This window comes from Pygoscelis adeliae, unplaced genomic scaffold (assembly GCF_000699105.1).
Source record: "Pygoscelis adeliae isolate BGI_AS28 unplaced genomic scaffold, ASM69910v1 Scaffold456, whole genome shotgun sequence".
In the NCBI taxonomy this organism is placed as follows: Eukaryota; Metazoa; Chordata; class Aves; order Sphenisciformes; family Spheniscidae; genus Pygoscelis; species Pygoscelis adeliae.
Window position 1 is genome coordinate 308,402 of NW_008825007.1, and position 13,288 is coordinate 321,689.

The window sequence follows — 13,288 nt, forward strand, 5'->3', positions numbered from 1 at the left end:
GCATTAAGACCTCGCTCCCCTGGTAATCAGCATCTGTGCTGCTGTAATGTTAAGCCCGTGCTGCACTAGCCGTAACGCCCAAAGGTTTTGCACCAGCAGTGAATGTTTGCGTGGTTCATAGTGAGCTGGATGGAGGAACTGATACAGGTTAATCTGGGAGGGGGGGGAGTGGCAGATTCATTTCAAACACATCTATCTCCCAGCTTGAGCACATGGCTGTGATGGCTGTGTAGGTTGTTCTGCTGGTACCTGGTTGGTATTGGAATAGAAACGCACAGGTGAAGCGAGGGAGTGGTAGGACTGTGTATTCTGGCAGCAGTGCCTGCTTACCCTAGCTTGAAATGTTCATTAAACTACAAGCTGAGAGTTGTAAGTGGGTTGACTATCGTCTGCTCTTAGATGACGCCTGTTCTCTATCAAGACTTGGAAATGTATTGGACGAGTGGAAGAGTTTTCTCTATTAATGTGTCTAATTGGTATTTTGTCACATGAGGGCAGAACTCCTGTTTCCCCTGATGGGCTGCACCACCGAGTTGCAGGCACCGAGTAAAAGGGAAACCTAGCAGTTACATCTGTGTCCATTTAGCTGGACTTGGAGATATGTTTCTGTCACTCATATTCTGTGTCTGTTTCTCTATTTCAGGCAAAGTCGTGCATTTGTCATATGTGTGGTGCCCACCTGAACAGACTCCACTCTTGCCTCTACTGTGTCTTCTTTGGCTGTTTTACAAAGAAACATATTCACGAGCACGCAAAGACAAAGCGACACAATTTAGGTAAGCTGTCATCCTGATGACACTGGTGCTTTATAACTCGCTGTATTATCCCTGTCAATTCCAGGCCAGTAAGGTGATATTTTCTTGTAGCTACCTCATTAGACAGGGAGATCAATTTTATTTGTGTTTTGGGTTAGTTTAGTGGTATTATTTTAAACTTGGTGCTTAAGCTTCCACTGCATCACAGATAAGTTTTTGTTCACAACTTAAAATTTGAATTATTACTGTTTACTATCTTAGTATTTATGAATTAATGTCATATACAGGGAAAAATAATAAAAATGTGTGTAGACAGAGAGGGTTTTTTTGCTAAGTGTGAAAAATGGTGGGTTTAGTGCCTTGAACTAGAGTATTCATTTCAGTGAACTTTTTTTCAGGAGTTCATCTTCACTTTTTTTTTTGTTCTTGCTAAGGAAGAAAACATCATTCCTATCACAAAGACGACTCATCAAGTGACGATCAGAATTATTTAAACTTTTAAAGTTTTGGGTTGGGTGGGGTTTTTGTGGTGTTTTGGGGTTCTTTTTGTTGTTGGGTTCCCCCCGCCCCCTGCCTTGGCTTCTTGTTTCCAGTGGGGTCAACAACCTAAGTAATAAGAAAACAGTGTAACTGATACGGAGTACCTTTGCCTCAACTGCCTCAAAAACGTTGGTAAAATGCTAACAAGTTCTTCTATTCTGTCAGCTTCGGTACTACATAATGTTCAAAAGCATTCAATTTTGTTTTAAATTACTGCTTATAGTTTAGAACATCTTAGTTATAATGCAAAATCCTGATAATTTTATATCAAAATTCTGGTTGTGTCAAAATGGATGTATACAATTTTGCTTGGTGTATGACACAATTTTTCTTTAAATGAAAATACATTCTTGGTGGAGTGATACAAGAAACAGGAAAAAAGGCATTATTTCACGGAATAAATTTTCTCTTGACCAGTGTGGCCACCATTCTCATTTAATTTATCTTAAGTGCTTATGGAACAAACTGTATTTTCCATGAAGACAAAGATGTTCCAGAAGGCCAACAGTGCTGTGTACTCCTGTGCTTAAGAAACTGGTGTGTAAGTTTACTATTTGTGGAAAAGATTATTTAAAACAGCAAATCGTTATAGTTTCTTCCTCCATATTTGTCAAGAAAGAAAGAAAAAATTTAGGCTCCACAGTGGTGTAGCTTAAGTCTGCAAATGCCTTGAAAAAGAGAATACTGGAAAATAGTACTGAATATCCATAATGTTTATGAAGTTGCTAGCCTTTGAGAGTGGCATGATCATAACTCTTGATGTCAAGGTAGGCAGCAATATTCAGCATAAACTGCATACTTTACAGCTATGTATACATAGCTGCACTTTAAATGGTAAGTTCAGGAGAAAAAAATGAAATGTATTAGTATGAGAAGACGTCTGAAATTGGTAAGCGCTGATAAGGCCATATATGGAATCCTATGTCCAGTTCTGGGCTACCCAGTAAGAAAGAGAGTGGAACTACTGGAGAGAGAGTCTAGCAAAGGGCCACAAAGATGGTGGAGATCCTGGAACACCTCTTCTGAGGAAAGGCTGAGAGCACTGTGACTGTTTAGCTTACAGGAGAGATGGCTCAGGGGGATCTCATCAGTGTGTACAAATATCTGAAAGAATGGTTAAAATAGGTGGAGCCAGGCTCTTTTCAGTGCTGTCCAGTGACTATACAAGAGGCAGTGAGCACAAAATGAAACATAGGAAGTTCTGTCTGATCATCAGGGAACACATTTTTACTGTGAGGCTGACCGAGGACTGGAACAGGTTGCCCCGAGAGGTTGTGGAGTGTCTATCCTTGGAGATGTTCAAAAGCTGTCTGGACGTGGTCCTGGGCAACCTGCTCTAGACAGCCCTGCTTGAGCAGGAGGGTTGGAGAAGGTGACCTCCAGAGGTCCTTGCCATCTTCAGTCATTCTCTGAAAATTGAAAAAAACAAACTAACCCTGTATGAAAGGGGTTTTTTTTATTGCTTTTTACAGGGTGTAATCTCAAAAAGCTTTTGAAGTCAATTCATAAGGTGAAATTATTTGGGAATCTTTACCAACGCAGAAGTACAAATCACTCTAGGTAAACTCTATCTAAGGATTTCCGGTAAAGTGTATACATGTATAAAAAACCTTTTGTGCCAATATAGGTTTATGGCCAGGTTTAAGGTTTAAAAAATTACAGTGCTAAATTGAGACTGTAGACAGTATTTGCCTGTTTATCTGTGGATACTGTATAAACACTAATGTTTTTACCATTAAACTTACCATATTTACAGAGAACCTTTTAAGAGCTTTGTAATAGCACATGTTGTGAGCTGCTGTTTTATCTACGTATTTGGGAAGCCTAAATTCTTCACATTAATTTTTATGCAAGGTAGAATTTGCTGGTGTCTGCTGTAGTGAAATATCTTCTGTCTCCGTAAAGGAGAAATAAAACTGAACAGAGGGAGGTGCTTTGAGGATGCACTCTTGCTTTAAGACTGTTGTCTAGTACCATGACAATAACTACAATTAAGAGCATGTCAGATAAGGTACTTTCCAAAAGGAATAGCCTTTAGATAAAAAGGGCAAGAGTTGTTTATACAAGCCAAAATACAGAATACAGTATTGTATCATCCCAAAAACTATTCTTTTGCAGTTAAATGTAATGTACTCAGTGCACAAATACATGTAATGTGAAGATTGTACAACTGACTGTTTGATTTCTAGTTTTGGAGATTCCTTTTTTCTTTTTTTAATGTATGTTTTGGTGTTTAATTTCCAGCTGCATGTGAAATGAGCTGTAAAAATATTTTTGTAGTTTTGCTAGTGCTTTTGGTTGCTTTTACTGCTGCAGTTTTCGTTTGGGAAATAACTTGTTTTTGCCTATCAGATGTTAAGTGCTTTGAAATTTCAAAACGAACAGGAATTATTTTAAAACACTTGGTGACTTTTTGCTGAGCCAACATCAGTCTCCATGGAGACTAGCAGGAATTGCACACTTAATCACAGTTCTACGAAATATCATAGATTTCAGCTGTAACAGCTGTCTGAGCACTGGAAGCGATGTTTTTGCAGCTAACTGCTATATTTTTCAGGAGGCTTCAGGATCATAGTCCAGAGTGTTCTTAAAATACATCCCTTGTTATCTCTGCTTCCCTGAGCAATATAAATTAGACACTCACACTCTGACCTTACAGTGATACCTGTGCTCTTGCATCTGCTTGCCTATTCAGTGTATATTAATAATACCGTACTTATTTTAATATATTCCTTGAGTTGTGGATGTGGGTGACGGGTAGGTGAAGTAAGATCCAGCTACATGAGCTTCTTTTTTTAATCTCTGCCTTGCACAGTCTCTGTTAATTGATCAGCACGGTAGGCTGGTATTTCCACTGGGTTGGGAATCATTAATGCAATGTAAAATTTTTATACAGGTATGAAAACCTTTAGAAAGAGGTAGATAAGACTGACCTTTTCAGGACCTCGGAAGACTTGGGACTATTCAAACTAGCGTTTTCCTGTTCTTTTTCACTGCTGTTTTCTTACTGTGTAGGCATCTCTCATTTCCTGCCCCCCCCGCGTCCGCCCAATACATGAAAATGGTTTCAGTTATAAACACCCATGGGTATGTCCTAGGACTGCTCAGAGATGGTCCGTGTCAAAATATGTAGTATGTGAAGGAATTGTCAGTAGCAGGTAAGGCAGGGCTGTCTGTCCATACCCTCCTTGAGAACTGTAAGGTACTAAACCAAAGTCACTGCAAGGGACATCTGATTATAGATGCTACAGATCTGAAATCCAGCAGCCTAAGCAAAGTGGTATCTTAGTCTGTGGACGTTGTTACTTCAGGAAATAGTTTCTGCTGTTGCAGTTTTAATAATACAGAATCCTTAATTTTTCCTTTTTTCCTTTTCTCCCAATTTCATAAAACATTTTGCTTCTTTGAAGTGGTTGTACCGGCTGAAGCTGTACCATAAATATCCAGCCTTCTACCTGGTAGTGGTCAACAGAGGTAGCTTAAAGAATAGGCATCAGTATAGTTATTAAGCATTTTTTCCCTTCTACGCTCCCTTTTTCTACTGCTTCAGCTCTTCAAAAACTTTCTGAACAGGAAACTGCTTCTAGGTGCTTGTGTTCCAGTAGCTGCCAGTAGCCTGTCCGCTTTTAAAGCCTGGTTCCTTTCTGGCACCCACAACGTGCAAAGGCAGTGAGTTCCACGGTTGTTCTGAGCCATATGAAAAATGCATGTGTCTCTCTGGTTTGCTTTATAATGGATCTTGTAACTTTGCTCTGTATTTCTCTTGTGAGGAATTGAGAAATGGTGAATAAAAAGTCCTTACTGACCTTTTCTGGGATTCTTGATCTTTTTGATATTGTCAGATGTTTCCTTTTCCCGTAGGATCCTGAACTATTTTTAGCTTTTCTTATTGAAACCGTTACATGATTCTCAACGTCCTCATCATACTCTTTTTTTTTTTAGTTCTGATGTGTCCATCTGTGGTGACAAGCCTTTGGATTATCAAGTTTACTATACTAATGACTTGTATTCTTAGTTAATACTTCCATGACTTCTGTTTTGTGTTTCTTAATATGCTGTTCAACACTGAGCTGATGTTATTTGGGAGTTATACTCAGTGACTCCAAAACTTCTTTCCTGAGTGGTACTCGTCCGCTTTGGTGGTGATTAGAGTTTCACGCTTGGTGGTATTGCCTATTTCCTAAATATCTTGAAATCCTTCTTGCAGCTTTTTGCAAGCTTCAGGTTTGATTATTCTAAATGAATGTGTGCCATCAGCATACTTTGTCATCTTCCTATATAACCTTTCCAAATCAGGTTCCAGCACCTGGGGAATCTGCTGGTGGTTTCTGTCCTTGTAAAAACTGATGGTCCCTTCCTTATCTCTTCTACAGTTGCTCAATGAAGGAAAATTACATAGTAACTTAGTCCCAGAGTAGCAGGAACAGGAAGATGGCTGTGACCAGTAGCACTAAAAGAGAAGAGAGGTTGGTGCTGTAGAGAGAGTTCATCTCGAAACCGTAGCAGTGATTCTTTTATCAGTTTCCTGGTTGGGCCTGAAAAAGCCTAGAAAGACACCAAATGAAGTGTTAATGTTCTCTCTGAGTGAATATTTTCTGTTTCTATACATAATGATTAAAACTTTCGGGGGGGGGGATATCATATGAGAAAACAAAATTGATGATTTTGAGTGGAGTATTTATGTAACCTTGCTTGGGAGTTTTCCCCTGCGTGCGTGCTCTGTGTGCATATATATATACATACACACGCACTTACTTAGCTGCAAGAAAAATCACTGGTATGAGGCTTAGGAAAGTCTGTTGCAGATAACCATTCTGAGTTAGATTAGTTCAATTATGGCATCAAAGCTCTGTGTATACCTATTTAAACTCCTTGATAAGGAGCCAACTTGTGCATTTCCATGCTGTGCTTCTATCTGTTAAAGATGCACTCAACACATGAATAGTACCTCTGAAACAGCACATAATGCAGTTTTTGGATGAAGTCTTGGTCTGCTCTAAGGCCCTGTTCTAGAGTTAAAGAATAGAGGTAGGTGAAATAGCAGGACTGAGGTTCAGTGGTTAAAAGACTAAACGAGAAACAGTTGGAAGACTGAAGTACCATTCAATTTCTAAGGAGACTGGCAAACAGTTGATTTCAGAATTAGTCCTGTTAGAGCACATTCATTATTTATTAGATCACAAACTGTTTGCTGAGGAACTGTTTTTTCTAAGTATATGCTGATGTAAGGTTCAGTCCAATAAATACATTTTGTGGTGAGAGGAACTGGGTGGGTGAGCATAATAATAATGCTCGTAAATTAAGTTGAAGATTTTTTTGGTAGAATTCAAAAAGCTTCTACTTCCCCTAGAAAACAAATAACTAAATTTTTTCATCTGATTCAGAGGAAACATGACAAAAAGCTGGTTTCTATACTTGAAGTCAGTCAAAGGAAAAAATTTGGTTAGTGCTGTTAATACATACCTGTCTGTTGAAATTCAATATGTAGAGACAGAACACTTATGTAAAGGAATGACAGTAAAAGTTATTTAACTTTCTTTTGAGTTGGAATGTATTGACTGTAGTATTAATTCTGCATGATGGCAGTAGAGTTGAGTTCTTCTGTAAACAGCTAAAACTTCCATGATACTCTGCGTGGAAGGGGCAATTAAAGCACTTCCCATGCAGTGTATTGCAGTGCTAGAGTAGCAGTTTGGTTTTTCCTTTTGCATCTAGGCTCAGAACGGGGTAGAAAAGGTCATCTGGGCATTTTACCAGCCTCTTGATTTGACTTCTGTTCTAATGTTTTGCTTAGTGTGGGTGTTGAAAAAAGTCTGTTAAGGAGATGAAGGCAAATAGGAAACAGGATACAGTGTTTTTAGTTCTGTCAGAGATGGATTGTGTCAGACTAATGTGTCTTTTTGATAATATAACTGATTTTCTTGGAAAAAGGAAATACACTGGACCTAATTGCTCTAGATCAAGTGAAGAATTTGACATTTTGCCCCCTTTGAAATTATTACTTGAGGCAGAAGTGACAAGGATTAATACAAGAATTGTGGTGGCAGGATAAAGGGTGACTGATGATGAATAAATTGAAAGCAGAGTGTGTTGGACACGTGGACTTTACTAGCAGAACCAGTCCTGGTTTACTGCTATTTTCTAGTCATTGAAGAGAAGGAATTATATCTGTGTATGAAATTCATGATGGTCACAAAGTTCAGAGGTATTGCTTATACTGAGGAAGGCTAGGTAGTCCTGCGATAAGAATTAAATAGCCTCATTGACTACAGTAATAAGTGAGATGAAATTTGATAATAGAAAGTACAAACTCTTTGTACTTCAACATAATAATATCCTTGCGATGTAAAGTAGAGGGTCATTGATTGGAAGTGGAGGAGGAGCAGCAAAGCATTTTGGATATATAGGTCAGCCACAGGGTATGTTTTTGAACCTCCAATGTTTCTCACAGCCATTAAAAATATCTGCTGTTCTAGGATGCATCGTGCAAAGTATTGCAAGCAAATCCTCGTTTGCATCTGTGACACACATTCCAACATGCCATTCCTGTAGCTTAGCTCAAATTTTATGAGCCAGACTGGACTCGTAAGAAGACAGCAGGCATTTGTTCATTGCAACTGTCTTCTGCTAGGAGCTGCTTTGCTTAGTGCAGGTGGTTGTGAGCTCCTGCAAGCCATCTCACAAAAGCTCCTCTTAACATCAGAAATGACTCCTGAAGAGTTCTCTGTACACCTGGAATATCCTTGGCCTTCAGAAAGCCAACCTCCTGAATATTTATCTGCATATTGCCAGCTCTTGCATGCATCTGCTTGCCTCAGACCCAACTACTAACTTCTATGCAGTTCTGGATCTTACTACTGCTTTTATTGAAAATAGTGCTTTGAAGTAAGGCTCCATTGTTGATCAAATGAGAATATGCAGATGAGTATAAGCAGTTTGCATCATGTCATATGAAGAAACACAACTTGGTGGCTGTGATTTTGGGATTCTGCCCCCAAATTTCTGAAGAAAACAGCAAGATTAAGTAGGGAGCGTTTAACATGTTCTCTCCTTTAAACCTGAATAGTAATTTGTGGGATCAAGAAAAGGTGCTTTATCCAGGAGGATTTAATCCTTTTCACTTTTCAAAGATTTGCTACAAACAAGGGAAGTTGTTGAAGTTTGTAGGGCCAGAGAATGGCAGGGAGAAGACTGGCAAAAGGCAAAATGTCTTTTATAATAGGAAGTGCAGGGCAGCTTAAGTATAGTCATGCTACAGACTCCTCTGTAGTATACTGGGCGCATGCACACACATATAAGTAGTGTGTGTGTATAATATCTGTATTTCTGAATGAGGTCAAAGAGCTGAAGTTAATACTGGGGTCGTTAATAAATTAACATAAAATGTTTTGACAGATTGGTTCCTCTAAATTAACAGTTAAAAACATTTTTGGTATCTAGATTCCACAGGGATGCTAGGACATTTTTCCTTCATCTGAACATCTCATCTTTCCTGGCTTGAATTCGCATGCTGATGTAGGATGACACTCTAAACCGTCACAGAAGCAAGTGTACAGCATAGAGGCTGGACATTTGGCTCCTAGTTTTATTTGAGTGGTTTGCAGCATAGTATTGGGTACTTGCCATGTTTGGATTGCAGGCAAATCAGTCCATTTAAACATTAAAATTCTAGATCCATGTGGGGCCAATAGGCATCTTGGAGACTTTAGAGCACAGCCCACAAAAATGCTTATCTGTTGGCTGCTGGTTTAAAAGAAGAAAAAGTAGCACTTGAAGAATAGAATGGGTTTATTTCAAGTATTAAGAGAAGAAAATACCATTTCTGTTAAATATTGAATGTGGGAGGGAAGGATAATGCTTAACCGTGGCTTTCGTTTTCAATGTGTATTAAAAGATTGGGTATCTGAGACTGCGTTTTTGGCAACAAAAGGAAGTTTGGGGTTCCACCCCTTCTCCCCCACCCCGCAAGTAAGTACCTGTGATTCTCAATGATTTCAGTGGAAGTCAGCTTGGATCACCATTTAGCAGGACTAACCTTTTATTTTTATTTATAGGTATAAATAAATAAAACTAAGTATACCTGTTTTGTGACTTGGAGAGTTGATAAGGCTGTGATTGCCTTGATAGAGATTGAAAGGATAAGGGAGAAGTGTCAACAGCCTTTAATGTGTCTGCTCACTAGTTTCTGGCAAAAACTCAAATATTTAAGTTGATTGATGTCTCAGATGAGTCTGCTGGTGTGTTTTGGCATCATTTTTTTTTTTTCTTACTGAGATTAGTAAGATTTTCTTACTCGTATCAGTAAACCTTAATATCTTAGCAGTTCAGGAATTCTGATCGCTGATTGCAGTTTCCAGGTGCCAGGAAAACAGGAAGAATGCCATCAGATACTTGTTTTGTGCTAATATATCAGATAGAAGAACAAGTGGAGAGCTGGCTGAAGTTTAGAAAAATCACTTCTTGTGGACTTGAGACTATTATCTGAAACTGGTTTAATGATTAACACTTAATGCGAGAAATTAGGGAGCATGAAATTAGCCTAGGATGTTGACTTAAAATACAAAAAAGTTGAACAAAATGTAGGTGACTTGCATAGAATATGAGTGTGTGTTGATTTCGGGTTGATAACATGCCAAGACTGAGTCATAGAAATTCACGGTGGAATTAATTTCAATACAGGTAAAAATTGACCTGAATTCTGTGTTGCTGTGTGTTTTGTTGTACTTGAATGCAACCAGTGTTCCAAAGAACATGATACCAAACCATGATTCACAAATATTGTATCTGATGGAAGGCTGTTGTATAATACGGTGAAGTATCCCATTTTCAACTGAGCAAAGTTAGTTCTGTTCACCTAGGTTTTTCAAAAACTGAACATAAAAGTTTCTTAACAGGGTGAGACACACGTGCAGACACACACTCTGGATGTAGCATGATTCCCTGATTTTTTTTTTTTTACTTCTTGTTGTTACGTTCCCATCATCTCTGGTCTCTTAACATTTTCACAAGGATGTCAGTGGATATATTTGGCAAAGTAAAGCACTCAGGCTTAAACAAAACACTTCACTTGGCTCCCAGATGGAGAGTTTGAAGACCTTTTGCTGCCTAAATTTAAACTTTCACCCTTGAGCTGTTGTCTTTTGAAACTTACTGTCACTTGCACCAGTAGATAAAGTTGCTCTCGTTCCCACATGATCTTCTGTGATGCCTCATTGTTTCTCCAGGCTGATAACTTTATTTTTAAATGAAAAATGAGATATCTTTTGACTTTCTCTCTCTTGCGTTGCAGCTGTTTTGAATTTTGTATATGAAGGGGTACAAGGAGATCTGACTTCAAATTAATGGTAGCCTGTTGTCAGCATAGAAGGTACAAAAGCAAAGAAAAATGTTACATTCCAAGAGGCCTTTTCAGTCTTAAATTACTTTGCCTGTGATCCACAAGTAGGTATTTTGAATTCCTGAAACAGGAAACTAGATTGATCGAGTTTAATAAAATGACATTGATTCTTTTGAATTTCTTCTGGTTCTTTCCTATGAAAGAAAAAGTGCATTCAGTAGAAGCACATATTTTATTTTTCCAGTGTAATCAATTCTGTACATGTATTAACATAAAACTGAATTAAAATAGAGGGATCTCACCCTCCCCCGCCCCCTCCCAAGAGGGGTAGTAGTAGTGTTAGGAAAAGCAGATACTGGAAGGTATGAGTAGCAGCCGTTCTGGAGGAGCCGTGTAAAAGGGATGTTTATCGTGAGGAATGTGGGGCATCATGGCAGAGTTGGCAGTGGATTGATCTCAAACGTCTAGGCATCACGTCTTGGTTAGTAGTTCCCAAACTTTTCATGAATTTGAGGCCCATTTCTGTTAGTTTTTTGATCCCAAATACTAATGCAAATGATGAAATTTGTTACGTGTACGTTCTCATACTTTACTGTCATAGTGTTTTTTTACTGAATTTTCTGGTCAGATGTTTCAGTTTGAGGTACAGCTTCACAGCAATTTAGTTTAAACAAATAAAAGTTTTAGCCTGTTGCTATTAATGAGGTGAAATTTGTGTGTGTGTGTGTCCTTCCAGGTCGTTTGAGGGAGAAAGTTTTGTATGGACTTTGTCCTTTTGGTGTGTTGTAACTTTGGTTATTGCTAACGAATTGCTTGCTTAGGAAGAATTTCTGTCAGTAGGACAGTCCCTTCAGTGGTTCCTCCGTTGGGGACCCTCTACCCAGCACCTGCCAAGCCCTGCAGGCCGGCTCCGCAGGCATGGTGGCTCACCAGACTGACTTGGTAGTGGATATTTTGCACTTTGCCCTAAAGAAAACTTTCTTTTTCACCTCAAGAAGACCAGAATAAGAAGGTTAAAGTACATTTCAAGGGAAAAATTGAAATTATACTAATTTGAAACGATTAACTTGCGAACTTTACTAGTGGACTCTTTTCCTAGGATCCTGAAAATGAGCAGCCGTGTTTTGGCTTTCATGAGAAACTCCTGCCCTTCCTTTGTGCTGTAATCAGGCCTGTAAGGCTGCCTTGTCACTGGTGCTTGAGGTAATTTGTCCAAAACCTACTGCAGTCTTTTTAATGACATTAAAAGTGTTGGCATATATACAACTGTATTGTTCACATAAGTATGCTGGAGAGAGGACATCTTCTCAAGAGTCCTTAATCAGGCGCTGGACAATTATGGCTTTTACTTCGCCAGTGCTTCTGTTAAACTTTCTGATTCTTTACACCAGAAATTCATTCTGCTCTGAACAAGTGGTTTGTGTAAGGTGGTCTCTTTGTTGGTTTTGATCTTGACATCTATACTTCATCACTCATGCGTGTAAATCCAAAAAGCTGAGAAAAGTAAGGAATCCTCTGAGCACAACGTATGCCTACCCATTCTGATGGTAGATTGAAAGTATTAGTGCTCACAGAGGGTCCTATTTATTTAATATTCTGCCAGCCCTGTTCTATTATTGGGGGGGACAGGCAGGCAGCTGTTTGTGGGATCTTTTAAAAAATATATGGAGAACAGTATTTGATTTTTGTGTTTGAAAATCCAAAGTATTGATCTCCAACAATTGTTTGTTGAAAACTGTGCATAGCTGGTAATGCAATAGATAATGGAGTAAATATTATACAACTCTAATACTCTGTAGCTTAATTGTGGGTTTTTTTTTCCCCTTCTCCCCCCCATGGCATAGTGTTTTGTTACTGATCTCCACTGCAGCCAAGATTCTTATCCCCTTTAGCGATATTTTGCTAAAGGAGTTGAAGTCCTCTGGGCACCAGGGTGAAAACTCTGGTGTTCGGACATTACACAAGGTAATGTAAGCAGTCCTTACCCTCTTCCGCAAACTGACTGTGGTCCAAATAGACAAAACAAAAGAATAAAATAATGAAGCACATAGGCAAGATGACAGCCAATAGACATTATGCAAACTTGTTTGAAGTAATTGTTCTCTTCATTACATAATAGCAGGAGTAAAAAACAATTTGACATAATCATTGAAAAAGTGATTTTGAAAGAGGAGGGGAAAAAAAGGGCGTACAGGAGAGGGGTAGCAGGTTGTGATGGATGGAGGCTGTGAAGGATGGATGAGATGTGGTTAGAAAGAAACCTTACCAAGCTTACCAAGGCCACTGGCCCACTAACGGGGGAGAGCTCAAAGACTTCACCTTTGTTTGCCTGATGAGACCGACAGCAGAACACCTGCTGCGTAGCGTGCGGTTTGACTTATTTATGACTTGAGTAATTCAGTGCTGTTTCTTGCAGGCCACCTAGTATGGTAATGGTTTCATAGAATCCTAGAATAGTTTGGGTTGGAAGGGACCTCTAAAGGCCATCTAGTCCAACCCCCCTGCCGTGGGCAGGGACATCTTCAACTAGATCAGGTTGCTCAGAGCCCCGTCCAACCTGACCTTGAATGTTTCCAGGGATGGGGCATCCACCACCTCTCTGGGCAACCTGTGCCAGTGTTTCACCACCCTCAGCGTAAAACATTTCTTCCTTATA

At 39.2% G+C, this 13,288-nt stretch overlaps 1 protein-coding gene across 3 annotated transcripts in view; it reads left to right on the forward strand.

Annotated features, from left to right (window-relative positions):
- Window positions 1-646: 646 nt before the first annotated feature.
- USP22 (ubiquitin specific peptidase 22) overlaps window positions 647-13,288 on the forward strand; it is a 72,515-nt gene continuing 59,873 nt past the window's right edge. For 2 of the 3 annotated variants that reach the window (XM_009326193.1, XM_009326195.1), the window contains exon 1: window positions 647-776. In XM_009326193.1, the coding sequence (XP_009324468.1) occupies window positions 665-776 (112 nt within the window). In that variant the 5' untranslated portion in view covers window positions 647-664. The remainder of the gene's footprint in view (window positions 777-13,288) is intronic. The other variant, XM_009326194.1, reaches the window with a different exon arrangement.